The sequence below is a fragment of the Vulpes lagopus genome, chromosome 1 (genome assembly GCF_018345385.1).
Source record: "Vulpes lagopus strain Blue_001 chromosome 1, ASM1834538v1, whole genome shotgun sequence".
NCBI classification, from domain to species: domain Eukaryota; kingdom Metazoa; phylum Chordata; class Mammalia; order Carnivora; family Canidae; genus Vulpes; species Vulpes lagopus.
Genome location: NC_054824.1, coordinates 29,307,843 through 29,321,234, shown reverse-complemented (window position 1 = coordinate 29,321,234; position 13,392 = coordinate 29,307,843). Strand labels below are relative to the sequence as shown.

The 13,392-nt window shown below is 35.4% G+C and overlaps 1 protein-coding gene across 1 annotated transcript in view; it reads right to left on the bottom strand.

Annotated features, from left to right (window-relative positions):
- Window positions 1–13,392, bottom strand: part of ME1 (malic enzyme 1) — a 196,219-nt gene that overhangs the window by 15,797 nt on the left and 167,030 nt on the right. The window contains exons 10-11 of the mRNA XM_041752514.1: window positions 1,863–1,968; window positions 360–502 (exon numbers count right to left, since the gene is read on the bottom strand). Of these exons, the coding sequence (XP_041608448.1) occupies window positions 360–502; window positions 1,863–1,968 (249 nt within the window). The remainder of the gene's footprint in view (window positions 1–359; window positions 503–1,862; window positions 1,969–13,392) is intronic.

Here is a 13,392-nt window from a genome sequence, read left to right as displayed (position 1 = left end):
GTAAGCATCTAGAATCACACTTTTTCCTTTTTAGCTTTCATATTTAAATCTTGGAGACTTCCAAATCACTGGAGAAAAACTATCAATAAACATTACAAAGTTTATTTTGTTTTACTGAAGAAGAGGAGGATTTTATACAACATTCTGGAAAAGGAAATAATTCTTATCCCTTCTAACTTACTCACTTTGCTTTCAATCATGGTTGTTTAATTTTTAAAGATTAAGTGGTAAGAACCTTAGATATCCTTGGCTCCCCTATAATGAATAAGAATTAGATTATAAAATATCAAAGTCTGTGCCAGCATTGGTGGAGCTGGGGAATGGAGGAGGGGTAGAAATCAGTTATACTTTTGCTTTACCTTGGTTAGTTTATAGCACTGCTCTGCAGTACATTCTGCTTTGCTAGTTGGATTACTCAAAGCAAAAATAATAGGCCGTTCATTGAAGGCAGCCATATCTTTGAGAATTTGTTCTGAGAATGCACCACCAATTGCAGCAACTCCTAATGTAGAAATGAGAAACCAGTGAATAGACTATCATTGTTTAATTAATCTAAGAAGTCCATGCCCTCAAACAACGAGACATGTCAGGTCACTTTCTAATAGACCCTAAACAAAATACAGAATATTTGCATTAAAGTGACAAAAAGAGATAAGCTCATTAATGCCAATGATTTATAGGGTTACAAATCTATAAGTATCTACAGAAAAAAATCACAGATATAACATTCGGCTCATAATACACTGAGTTAGTGACCCACTCCCTAGGTATTTTGATTATAGACATTTAAATCAGGAAATTAAAATGTGCCTAAGATATATTATCTCTCTATAAACAATTCTATGAATATATTCCAGTCTCTCAGGCTATAATTATGTTTTATAAACCAGTGCTTGACACTTAAGACAATCATCCAATTCAATTGAAAAATTGAAGTATCACTCAATGAAAGAATCCTCACAGAAGAATACGGCAATTAGCATAATGGAAATGGAAAAAAAATCAGATCTCTGATACAATATATTTTGTAAAAAACAACAATAAGAGCTTATTATAGTTTCTGGCAGAGAGTATTTGCTTTTATTATGATTATCATCATTGTTCTCAATACTGTCATCTATTTCACAAGAGCATCTAGGAATGAAGTATGATACAAAACAAGGACTAACATCATATACACACAAAATATGGCCTAAAGCTTCATAACTTCGGCTGCGTTTAACATTAAATCTGACCATAGTAAAGATCATATGTGCACATACACTGTAGCTACTGCATTAAGTGCTATGAGGAATATAAATATGGTCCTTGTCTTCAAGGAGTGTCTAGTTAGTTCAGTGTTTCTCAACCTCTGGGATATTAACAATTTGGGTTGGATGATTCTTTGTTGGCAGGGGAGGGCTTTCCTATTCATTATAGGATGTTGAGCAGCATCCTCAGTCCCCACCTACTAGATGCCAGTAGCCCTGACACCCCATCCCCAACCTTTCCAAAGTTGTGACAACCAAAACCATCTCCAGACATTGCCAAATGTTTCTCTGGGGGCAAAATCACTCCCATTTGAGAATCACTGTCTATCTGGAGTAATCAAGCCTGGTAAAGAGTGGATTATGCCAAGGATTAACAAGCTGACAGAGTCAGCAAAGGGGGCCACACACTTTAGCTGGGATTGGTAGTACTGAGAGGGAAGCACTATATTTACAAATCTATATGATGTCTGGGGTACTGCTGATTCAGTGAATGTGTGAATTCCAAAGGTTAAATTTTCAAAAAGCTCAATTATGCCTCAAAAATCAGTAAGAAAATGAATCAGGCCAAAATGAGGTCAGAGTGGGGTTTATGGGAAAAAGGGAAAAGTTTACCTATGAGGGCAGTTGGTTTTATTTCTTGAACAATGGCTTCTAGGTTCTTCATTTCTTCATGTTCATGGGCAAATTGCTCCTTCTCTTGTGTTAAGGCAGCACGTCCCTAAGTAAAGCAAATAAAAAGAAATGTTAAATCTGCCAAACATATGTGAAACAAAGACATTTTGGAATATTACACATAGTACTGGTATTTGTCCTTAACATCTTCATGCATCATGCGTTACAGCTGTTCTTAAACTCTCTTCTCCAATTATTAGAGTATTCCTTCATTCAGTCTTTCAACAAACACTGTGTCTTAGACAATGTCCTAGGCAATGGGGATGTAACAGTGAACAAGCTAAAGTCTTTCCTTTTCTTTCTTTTTTTTTAGTCTTTCTTTTTCTTAACTGTTATTTAATACTAAAAATCCTGATTCTACAGACATTTGTGAGAAACTGGCACTAATAAATGGCAAAGCAAAATGTTTAAATATAATTTACTAAACGATATTTGTGTTAAATAACAGTGTTTTCTAATGCAGAGCTAACTTTAGCCACAGCACTCTCAATTTATGTACCACTGAGTTAAAAAATAGAACTTGATGCCATATTTATATCATAGTTTGATTTTCTGAATAAGCACTAGCTTTGTATATTTTATCTTAATGTTCTGATTATGAGTGTGTCATGTGTTATCTAGGAAACATGCAATTATAATTTTCTAGCTGCAAATTTTTAAGATTTTCACTTAAAATCATAAATCACTGCCTAATGTTATATGGTACTGGATGACTTGCAAGTTGTTTTCATATATTTCATATGATCCCCTCAACAATTTTAAGAAGTAGGGCACCTAATATTACACTATGTGTTAACCAACTGGAATTTAATAAAAACTAAAAAAAAAAAAAAAAAAGAAAACCAATATTTAAATAAATATTATTCACAGTAGCCAAGACATCAAGACATAGAAGCAACCTATGTGCCCATCAATAGATGAACGGAAAGGAGGAAAACAAAACATGGTGCGTGCACACACACACTCACACACACAGAAGACTACTGACTATTATTCAGCCATAAAAAAATAATGAAATATTGCCATTTACAACAACATGGATGGACCTTTAGGGCATTATGCTAAGTGAGATAAGTAAGAAAAAGATAAATATCATATGATTTCACTTACATGTTAGAATCTAAAAACAAAAACAAAAACAAAAAAACCCCAAAAAACCAACTCCAACAATCCTGAATTTAAAGATACAGAGAATAGATTTGTGGCTGTCAGAAGTGAGGAGGGGAGGGGCAAAATGGATGAAGGAGGTCAAAGGTACAAACTTTCAATTACAAAATAAGTAAGTCCTAGGGATATAATGTATGGCTTGGCAACTATAGTTAATACTGTACTGTATATGGGGATTCCTGGGTGACTCAGCGGTTTAGCGCCTGCCTTCAGCCTGGGGCGTGATCCTAGAGTCCCAGGACTGAGTCTCACATCAGGCTCCCTGCATGGAGCCTGCTTCTCCCTCTGCCTGTGTCTCTGCCTCTCTCTCTCTGTGTCTCTCATGAATAAATAAATAAAATATTAAAAAATAAAAGGTATAATACTGTACTGTATATTTAAAAGTTGCTAAGAGAGTAGATCTTAAAAGTTATCACAAAACCCCCAATTATAACCCTATGTGATGATAAGTGTTAACTAGACTGGTGATCATTTTGCAATATACACAAGTATTGAATTATTATGTGTATACCTGAAACTGACACAAAATTATATGTGAATTTATACTTCATTCAGAATCAAATTTGAAGCTGTTTCATATTCACTTAAAAGAACATTCTAGTCTCCAGTAGTATTAAATTGAATGTAGTTAGATCATATTCTTATTTAACTTGTTTATTAAGAAAAAAGTCAAAAGCATCACATAAATTATTTATTTTTTTTTTACAGATTTTATTTATTTATTTGAGAGTGTGAACTGGAGAGCATGTAGGGGGAGGGTCAGAGGGAAATGGAGAAGCAGACTCCCCACTTAGCAGGAAACCTAAACTAGGGATCTATCCCAGGACCCTGAGATCATGACCTGAGCCAAAGGAAGCCACTTAACCAACTAAGCCATCTAGGCGCCCCCATAAATTCAGTTTCTATTTCTATCAGGAGGCATCTAATTGTTCAATAAACCCTATCTATTATCATAGGCTTTTTAGAATTAGTCATAGGTTCAACAACAAATAGTTTATGCAAATCTAGACTGATTTCATGAGTAAACAGTAAATATTCTGTTTTTTATTTAGAGACAAGATTTTTTTAATTCCTTTTTTTTTTTTTAATTCCTTTTTAATAATATAAAGAAATCTATGACAACACTGAATGAAATCTTTACAACTATCACCAAATTGTGGGGAGGGGATACCTGGTGCCCTCATCCTCATCTCTCTTTGCTTCTCAGCCAGGAAATCTATTTCATTTACATATCTCAATTATAGAGATTAATTCAACATTATCCTAGTATATAAATAAAGGCTAGGTTTAATGATAATTTATTAATCACGAATGAAAAAAAACAGAGGCATTTGGAGTACCTCAGAATTCCCTCCAAATATTTTGATAATTCAGAGTTTGCCTTAGGCCCCAATTTCATCTATTTCCTGTGTCAATATTCTTTGCACTGTAACTTGACAGTTCCTCCTACAAAAAGCACTTATACTTTCCAAACCCTTGTCCTTGGACTTGAACATGTGATTCTTTAGTTAATAAAATGTACACTGAAATGAGAGTGTGTCAGTTCCAAGCTTAGATCTTAAGGATAATTGGTGTTTCTACTTATGTTCTTGTGCCTTTACCATTTGTGCTTTAAAAGTGCATAACCTGACTAGCTGGCTGGTCCAACGAGGATGAGAACCTTGTGAAAAAGGCCTGGACCCAACCTATGGCTTAGAGCCACCCAGCCAACATCATCAGAGCTACTCTACCTAACCCTCAGGTATGTGAGAAATAAAGTATTATGGTTGTATGTCACTGAGATTCCGTGGCTTTCAATAAATATGCAATAGCTGAGTCATACAGGGGATAATTTGTTTTTGATACAGGGGATAATTTTAATTTTGATTATACATTCCATCATTTCTTTTTACTCATTGTTCCTATCTGTTGCTTTGGGAATAAGAGGTTCCTTTTCCTGAAACAATTTAATGAAAGGAATGCTTTTGCAATCTATCTCCTACCTCAATGCTCTTAGTTATTTGCAAAAAAAAAAGTTGCATTATTGGAAAGGAATGAAAAATTCTGGTCTTGGATAGGAATAAGAACTTGGAACCATTTGAGAGTTACAGTATTTAACTATCTAAATTATTTCTGAACTATTTCTGGAAGTAGTATAAGCTAAAATTCATGACTATTTTTGTTCTCGCAACAATGAAATTTCTAGGACAGGTACTAAATAAAGTTGCAGACATATTTCCTGGGAATAATAACTTCCAGATTCCAGCATTCTACACTAAACACGACATAGTTTTGGCTTGTTGCTCTTTCCCAGAAACGCATATACTCAATTTCAAGTATAAAGGCAAGAGGTTAAACTAATATCTATCTGAGGCTCTATATGGCAAACACTATAGAACTCCAAATTGCTTCTAGTATGACTTCCTGTACATTTGAGGCTAAAGGGATAAACTAGATCTTGCAGCTAGAGTTTCTACTTTCAACCCAGCAGTCACCAAGTTGATGTACCTTCATAGGACTCTGAGGGAGAAAGTACACATCGTGAAGCATGGCCGTGTGGCTTTTCCTGAAGCTTGCGGTAGTGCTTGCTGGTTTTCAGGCAAAAGCAGTGGTCTCTAGTGTCTAGCCCACCACCAACAGGTGAGTGCTAAGTAATGGTGGTGGCAGTGGCCACCATATTTGGCAGCTTTCCTGTTTGTGGCTGAGACCCTGATGCTCCAGTCCACGGCTACAGTAGTCTCCTTACTATAATACAGATATGCACGACAACTGAACATTCAGCCCTGTTGTCTACTACTTTTAAGATTTAGAGATTTGCATTTCAGAATGTTTTTATAGACAAAGGAACTTTAACATGTGCTAGGTTCTCTGACAGAGAAAAAGATCTCAGGATAATTAGTCACCCACTCCAAACTGGATAGTCACCTCAACACAATGTTACATAATCTTGAGAAGTGCTAAGAAAATGCGTAACTCTTAGAGAAGATGATGTATTACAGTGTTTGCCTACTGGTCTTTTTGATTTTCCACCTGACAAAGTGTAAGTATTATGCAAATATAATCCAATAAATTTACTATAGTGTCTCAAAATGTCATATTTCTTTTATTTTTTAAAACATTTTATTTTATTTTTTTAAAGATTTTATTTTTAAATAATCTCTACATCCAATGTGGGGCTTGAACTTACAACCCCAAGATCAAAAGTTGTCTTGTTTTTTTTTGTTAAATTATTGTGAAAACACAATATGAAATCTTAAATTTTTAGATGTGTAATCCCTTTTTAAAAAAGCTTTTTTTTTTAAATTGACTCTTTTTAAATAAGATTTCCTAGTTTTAGCCAATCACACTGCTGCTCAGGTGGAGACTGCACTTCTTACTCTCCTTGCAGCCTAAAGTGGGCTGAGACTATCTCTGGTCGAAAGGATGGAGTGAAAGTGATGTGTGCAACTTCTGATGCAGCACCCTCCCCCTGTCCATTCCATACCCCCTCTCCCCAGCTGGCTGGGACAGTGAGAACTGGAAAGCTGCTTCAAACCAGATGCCTCTCTTCTTCTGCCTATCTCTAGACTATTAGATGACACAGAAATAAATTTTAACTTGTTTAAGTTACCATATTTGGAGGTCTCCTTGTATAGCAATTTAACCTGAAATCTAACTAATACTGATCTTTAGAGTCACTTCATTTCATATCTGAAAATAGCACACACACTATCAGGAGGAAACTGCCTTGACAAGCCCTTATCATCTGGGAAGACCAATGACCAAAGAGTAAAAACCAAGAAACTGTATATACTTTTTTAAAGATTCATAGCAATGTAAATTCTACCATTTCTCTATACTTTAACAATTAATTTTTTTACTCCCGAATTCCTGCTTGCTGCATTTATACAATTTCTTTTTGTTCAATTTTGTATCACTGTCCTTATACACTCTTTTGTGTAGGGGTGGTGTCTGGGTGGTTCAGATGGTCAAGCATCTGAGTCTTGGTTTTAGCTGAGGTCATGATCTCAGGATTCTGCGACTGAGCCCCACCATGAGACTCTGGTGCTCAGCACAGAGTTTGTTTATCCCTTTCCCTCTGGTCCTACCCCTCACATGCCCTCTCCCCCGCCCCAAATAAATAAATACAATCTTTTAAAAAAATATTTTGTGTATGTTAAAACAGATACTGAATCATACAATCTCCTTTCCCAGGTGAGGAACTCTGATGTTTTTAATCTATTTTTCTACTTGAATCTATCTCTCTTCCCTATAATTGGTTAGTGGCTCAACAGAACTCTCAGATGCTCTTGTTCTGCTTTATATACCACAAAATTGAAAAGTATTCCATGAAAGGAATAACCAATGTTGAACATGGTCAAGGAAGATCATACTTCCTAGATCTGTCTTTAAATATTGTAATACTGCATTCTAGTATCATGCTTTCTTCTTTAATAACAGTAAAACATAATTGGTCTTTTCCTGTGGTTTACTTGAAGTAGAAAGAAATCCCAAAGAAAGGATGGTGAGAGAAAAGAACATTTATAAGATTTTCAGAATTATCATCAGAATAAGAATAGGAAATACTAAAAAAAAAGGAAAATATGCCACTGATTTGTTTATTTTAAAAACTGCTTAGGCTCATCAAACAGTAAGATCCCACACAATCCATGGAAAAACAGTCTGCCCAAAGCATGAAGTAGAAGAATCAGGTGCTCACAGTGAAGGCTTGCTGAAAGCATCTAATGTTCCCAGTCCGAGAAAACAACCAGTTCTTGACTATTCAACTACTGACAAACAACATGACAATGCAAGTAGATCCAAACTGTTTCTGGTATACAGTTTAAAATAAATTCACATATGATCTCCATAAAAATGGAAATCTATTCATTTTCATTACATCACCAAGGCAAGTAGCCTCCCACATGAGAAAATAAAACTAACTTAAGAGCAAAAGTCTTAGAAATGATTTTCTTAACAGCTGAAATAACTGAATCCAACCTGGTATAGTATGAATTGTGTGGCTGCAAAATGCAAACAGAAGGGGGTCTAATCTGTTTATATTGAATGTGAGCCTGCAAAATCATGATGTAAACGGAGTTTAGAAGATGCCGAGTAATCTGAAAGTGACAGACATGATCCCCATTTTCTTAATTCAATGACTCAAAGTAGTTTCCTGAGAGCAGTGTCTCAGTTTATCCAAAACTGTAAGTTTAAAAAAATTTTAAATGTGTTTTACAAGATTGTCCATACAACTGCTGATTGTTGTCAATATACCATTAATTAGTGATAAACTTTGTTGGCTAGGGACATGAATAAAATCACTGCTATCAGAATGCATTCTAATAGCCAACAGCAAATAAATTTGTTATTTCTGAAAATTTCTAATGATATTCAGAAAAGTAAAGAAAGCGCCTGCCTGAGTGAGACACAGAAAATGCCATCTCCAAATTCTGGGGACAGAACATAAGACTAAGGCTCAGGATCACAGTCCCCAGGCTCTTCCCTTCACTCATGACCTAGGGCATGTCCTTTGATATTTCCATGGATATTGATTTCTCCATCTATAAAGGCAGTTTGGATTAGTGACGATGACAATGTGATAAAAGTGAACCAGATCTGAGCTTTCCAAAGCTAACTGAGCACCAGACTCACCTCAAGAAAGAGCGATTCCTGAGCCCTACTTTCAGATATTCTAATTTAAGACCAGGATGAGGCCCTGGAATCTATGCATATTTTCTTTTTAAGTTTCCCAGGTAACTAGGCTGATTACCAGTTTTGAGAATCACTGCGCCAAATGATTTGTCAGATTTCTACCAGATGCATTTTTAAAAGATTTGTGATATGTTTTCAAAAACGTATAAAATGATTTTTCCTTTTCTAAAGAAGAAAAACTGCAGAATAACAAATTATTAATCACAGATTCCTAGTACTGCTTTTTTCATGGCCAACTTTAGATATAATGAAAAATATTTAATTTGGTTTAAATCCCCTAAATATCCGGGAATGAGAATCAAATTGCAAAGAAGATGGATAAACATTTTGAAAGGCAAAGATGTATGTTTTCAGCATGAACACTTTACTTTCTTAATCATAGATAGCAACAGTATCGGCAGCTCCTAGCCACTGCAGCCAGATCCTGACCAGAAAACATCTACCCAGTAAGAAACATAGATTACCCACAGTCTCTCCCCGAAAGGCTTGATTCTTTTTTTTTTTTTTTAAGACTATTTATTCATGAGAGATACAGAGAGAGGAAGAGATGTAGGCAGAGGGAGAAGCAGGCTCCCTGCAGGAAGCCCCATGCAGGACTCAATGCTGACTCTGGGATCATGACCAGAGCAGACGCCCAAACACTGAGCCTCCCAGGTGCCCCAAAGGCTTGATTCTTGACAGTTACTTAGGAAGGCCAGGAATCATGAAATGTAGTACTAGCACCTCTGAAAGGCTCTACTTGCCCAAAACAGAAGAAATTGGAAGACAAAAATAAAGGTCTCTCAAATATTTTCTATACCATTTTGAAAATTAAGCTGATGATCTGGTTTAGATAAACTACTGGAATGTCACCTCTAGATCTGGCGATACTAAGGTGACTGCCTATACTTTTGGACTTCTATTTTCTGCACCAATGGCTCATTTTCTTCCTCCTTTCAAAATCTGAACTGGAATCCATATTCTTTATACTACCCATACCAGTTGGATATGGATATAGAAGATTTTTCTGTTCACATTCCCCTTTCCAGGATCCCTTACTGAAATGCTTTTTGCCTTCTTTTGGCAAAGTGCACATGAGTATTTCTTATCGTAGAAATCCCAACTTCTATGTGTTTTTCTTTTTTTAAGAGTCTGTAATTAAACCAAATGTATTATGGATAGCGGAGAATTCTTTTGAACGTTATTTTTTTCTTCAATCACCCCTTCCCCCATATTTTGTGCCGGTTCTTAGACAAGAAGCGGCTAACTGTACTGAATTACTACCTTTTTCAAAAGCACAGATGTTCTGGTGCAGGTGGAGAGGATATATGGCAAAGACCATCAAGATTTGGGGTTAGCATTTCATGACCCAGGACAGGTACAAAAATGAACTATAGATTGTTACTGATAAATATTTATTTCTGCCTGTACATAGGCACTAGAAGAACTCTACCACAAGTGTTTTTGTTGGCCTTCTTTTGGAATCCATGCCTTCTTGGACAATTTGCACAAGTGTGCCATGCTGGTTCTACTGTCTGGTCATTATTTGTTAGAGTTGATCCTCTCTGCATCTATAGACAGGGCCTTCTTAGCGGACTGCCAGTGCCATTTCACTGTCAGAATTAATCATCTAGTCTGATGAAGATGTAACTCCATAAATGAGGCAATCATACAGTATGCTTTTTAGTTTCTGGCTTTATGTCTTTAAAGAGTGAAGGGGTTTGGTGTATTTTTAGGTATTATAAACAATTACATAACAAGTTAATAAAACTAATAAAATGATTCTTATTGGTTCTTTTTTTAAATTAATTAATTTATTTATTCATGAGAGACACAGAGAGAGAGGCAGAGACACAGGCAGATGGAGAAGCAGGCCCCATGCAGGGAGCCCGATGTGGGACTCGATCCCCGTCTCTAGGATCAGGCCTTGGGCTGAAGGCGGCGCTAAACCGTTGAGCCACCCGGGCTGCCTGATTCTTATTAGTTCTCAGGAGAGTTTATGAAAGGATTAATGATAAAGGACAACACCCAAAAAAACATGTAAATTTGAAAGCAAGATTATATTAATTTACTAGTTGTCCTAAGATTTATTAGTTCCGCAACAAAAATCAACATAATTCTGACTTTAAAAACCTGAAAGGAAAAGTGGTTAATTGAAGCTTCATGTTCCTTTTATATTAAAGAGTGCACAAGCTGTTAAATATATAACAACCTTTTAAAATGTAACTTTATCTTGGCAAGCAGAATATATGCGGTTCTTTATTTTGGCAAGTAAAAGACATAAAGTAAGAGTGACTGATTAGGTCTAGGCAACAAACTGCACAGTTATTCCAAGTATTGTAATCCATGGAATTTTGAGTCTCAGTTCAGTAAATCTATGCTAAAATTATCTGACATGCTAAAATCTGTATATTTTATAATGATTTCACATAAAACATGTTACTAGAAATCACAGAAGAAATCTATAGTCCCAGACTTTCACTTTTTTAGATACATGTATCTAAGGTACAACACTATTTGTATAGCTTTTCCCATGGCTCCAACTTTTTACATGCATATGTCACTGAAATCTATCTCCAGGAGCCCAGACCCTTATCCTGAGCATCAGTATTATATCTCTGATTGCCAAGGAGACATTTCCATGAGATGTGCAAAGGTATCTTCAACTTGCTATGTCCAAACTGGATCGTATTTTCTTTCTCTTAAACTTGGTCTGTTCATCATTCCTTTTTTACAGTAATGGCCATATCATTTATCTAGACACCCAAGGAGTCCTGCTAGATTCCTGCCCATACTCTACACTTCTCCTCCTTCCATATTTGGTGTTTAGCAAGTATGCCAATACTATTTGCTAAACATCTACTGAATTAAATGTCTTTCACTTATTCCAATAATCACTGCTTTATTTCAGGCACCAATTAATTTTTATCTGTATTACTACAATAGCTTTGTAACTAGTTTCTTTTACTCAGTTTTACCTCATTTCAATTCATCCTCCACAATGCCTAGAGTGACAAGACACAAAACTCCTCTGCATAAGTTTTTTCAATTGCTCATTGTCAGAATTTATAAGAGCCTTTGTCACTGGTCGGTCAGCTGCTTCCTTTCCAAACTAATCCCTAAATGCCTCTTATAATGAAATATCATCTTTTGTAAATGCTGCTCTTCTGCCTGGAAGGCCATTCATCAATCAATTAATTTATTAACAAAATATTTATTGTCAATTATGTGATAGACATCACATAGGTCTTTGAAGACACAGAGATGAAAGACGTGATCCACAGGTTCCATCATGATCTCCTAGTGAACTTCTGATTATATTTCCCTTGACTCACTTTTACATAGGAGACATTCAAGACATCCACGGCGACTCAAGATAAACTCCTAACTTCCCTTTCAAACTGAGGTGAAGAGACACTTTTTCTAGGAACTTTCCTCAGCACTCCCATTATTCTCACCAATGCAGTTGGGAACATTATCTCCAGGGCACCCCTGGCACCAAGGACCCATTTCTATAACATTTTCATGCAGAGATGTAACTTTTGGCTTGTCTGAGTTTTTCCCACTAGTCTGTCAGGCTCCTGAGATCAAGGGAATTACTGAATCCCACAGTCTACAATGCCTACCTAGAGTCAATTTTATTCAGTAAATCTCATTTCAAAACTATTATATATTATGTGGCCACAATGTACAGTTTTTTCTATTTATGCTGATTCTTCAAAGCAATAGAAGTTTTTAAGCCAAGACATTTTAAACTTAACATTTTTCTAATATGTTATAAAAAATTAAATTGCAAGTTAATAAAATGATTATTATTTGATTCTCAGGAGATATTGTATAAGTAGTTCCTATCTTATTTTCCTTCCTTATAGATTCTCATTTGCCACAAAAAGTTATGCATACAATCTTTCCTTAAGGCAAAATTTGTCTATACTAATTACAAATTTTTTCTAGCTTTATAAGAAAACAATTTCTAAGGAGAATTTGGAATATACAAAAAGGCATCAAAATAATGTAATTTTTAAATCACACATATTTTATACATTTACTTCTATAATTTTACATGCAACTCAGTTTTTTTTAGATTTATTTATCTATTTGAGAAAGAGGGTGCATGCAAGCAGGGATGGAGGGATGGGGCAGAGGAAAAGGGAAAGAGAGACTCTGAAGCAGACTTCCCACTGGGTGTGGAACCCAACACAAGGCTCAATCCCATGGCTTCAAGATAAAATCAAGAGTCATCTGCTTAACCAACTAAGCCACTCAGATGCCCCTGCAACTCAATTTTTAAAATAAAATAGTAATATATAACATGTTGGTTTTTTTTCATCTAACATTATACTGCTAATCATTTAATGCTATTTGTAGTTCTTTAAAAAAAAAAAAAGACTGTATATTTCTATTCATTTATCTACTCCACAATTACTTCACAGCTATCCTTTATTTAGGTAAACATAGCATATTACATTTTTTCTTCAGCTAAGACAGCATATTACTATTATAATGACTGTATGATAAAACACATCATTTTTATGAGTAATGCTGTGATAACATTCTTAAACATAAAATACTGTGACTGGCACAAAAACAGAGACATAGATCAATGGAATAGAATACTTCGTTGTCAATCTTTGACAAAGCAGGAAAGAAT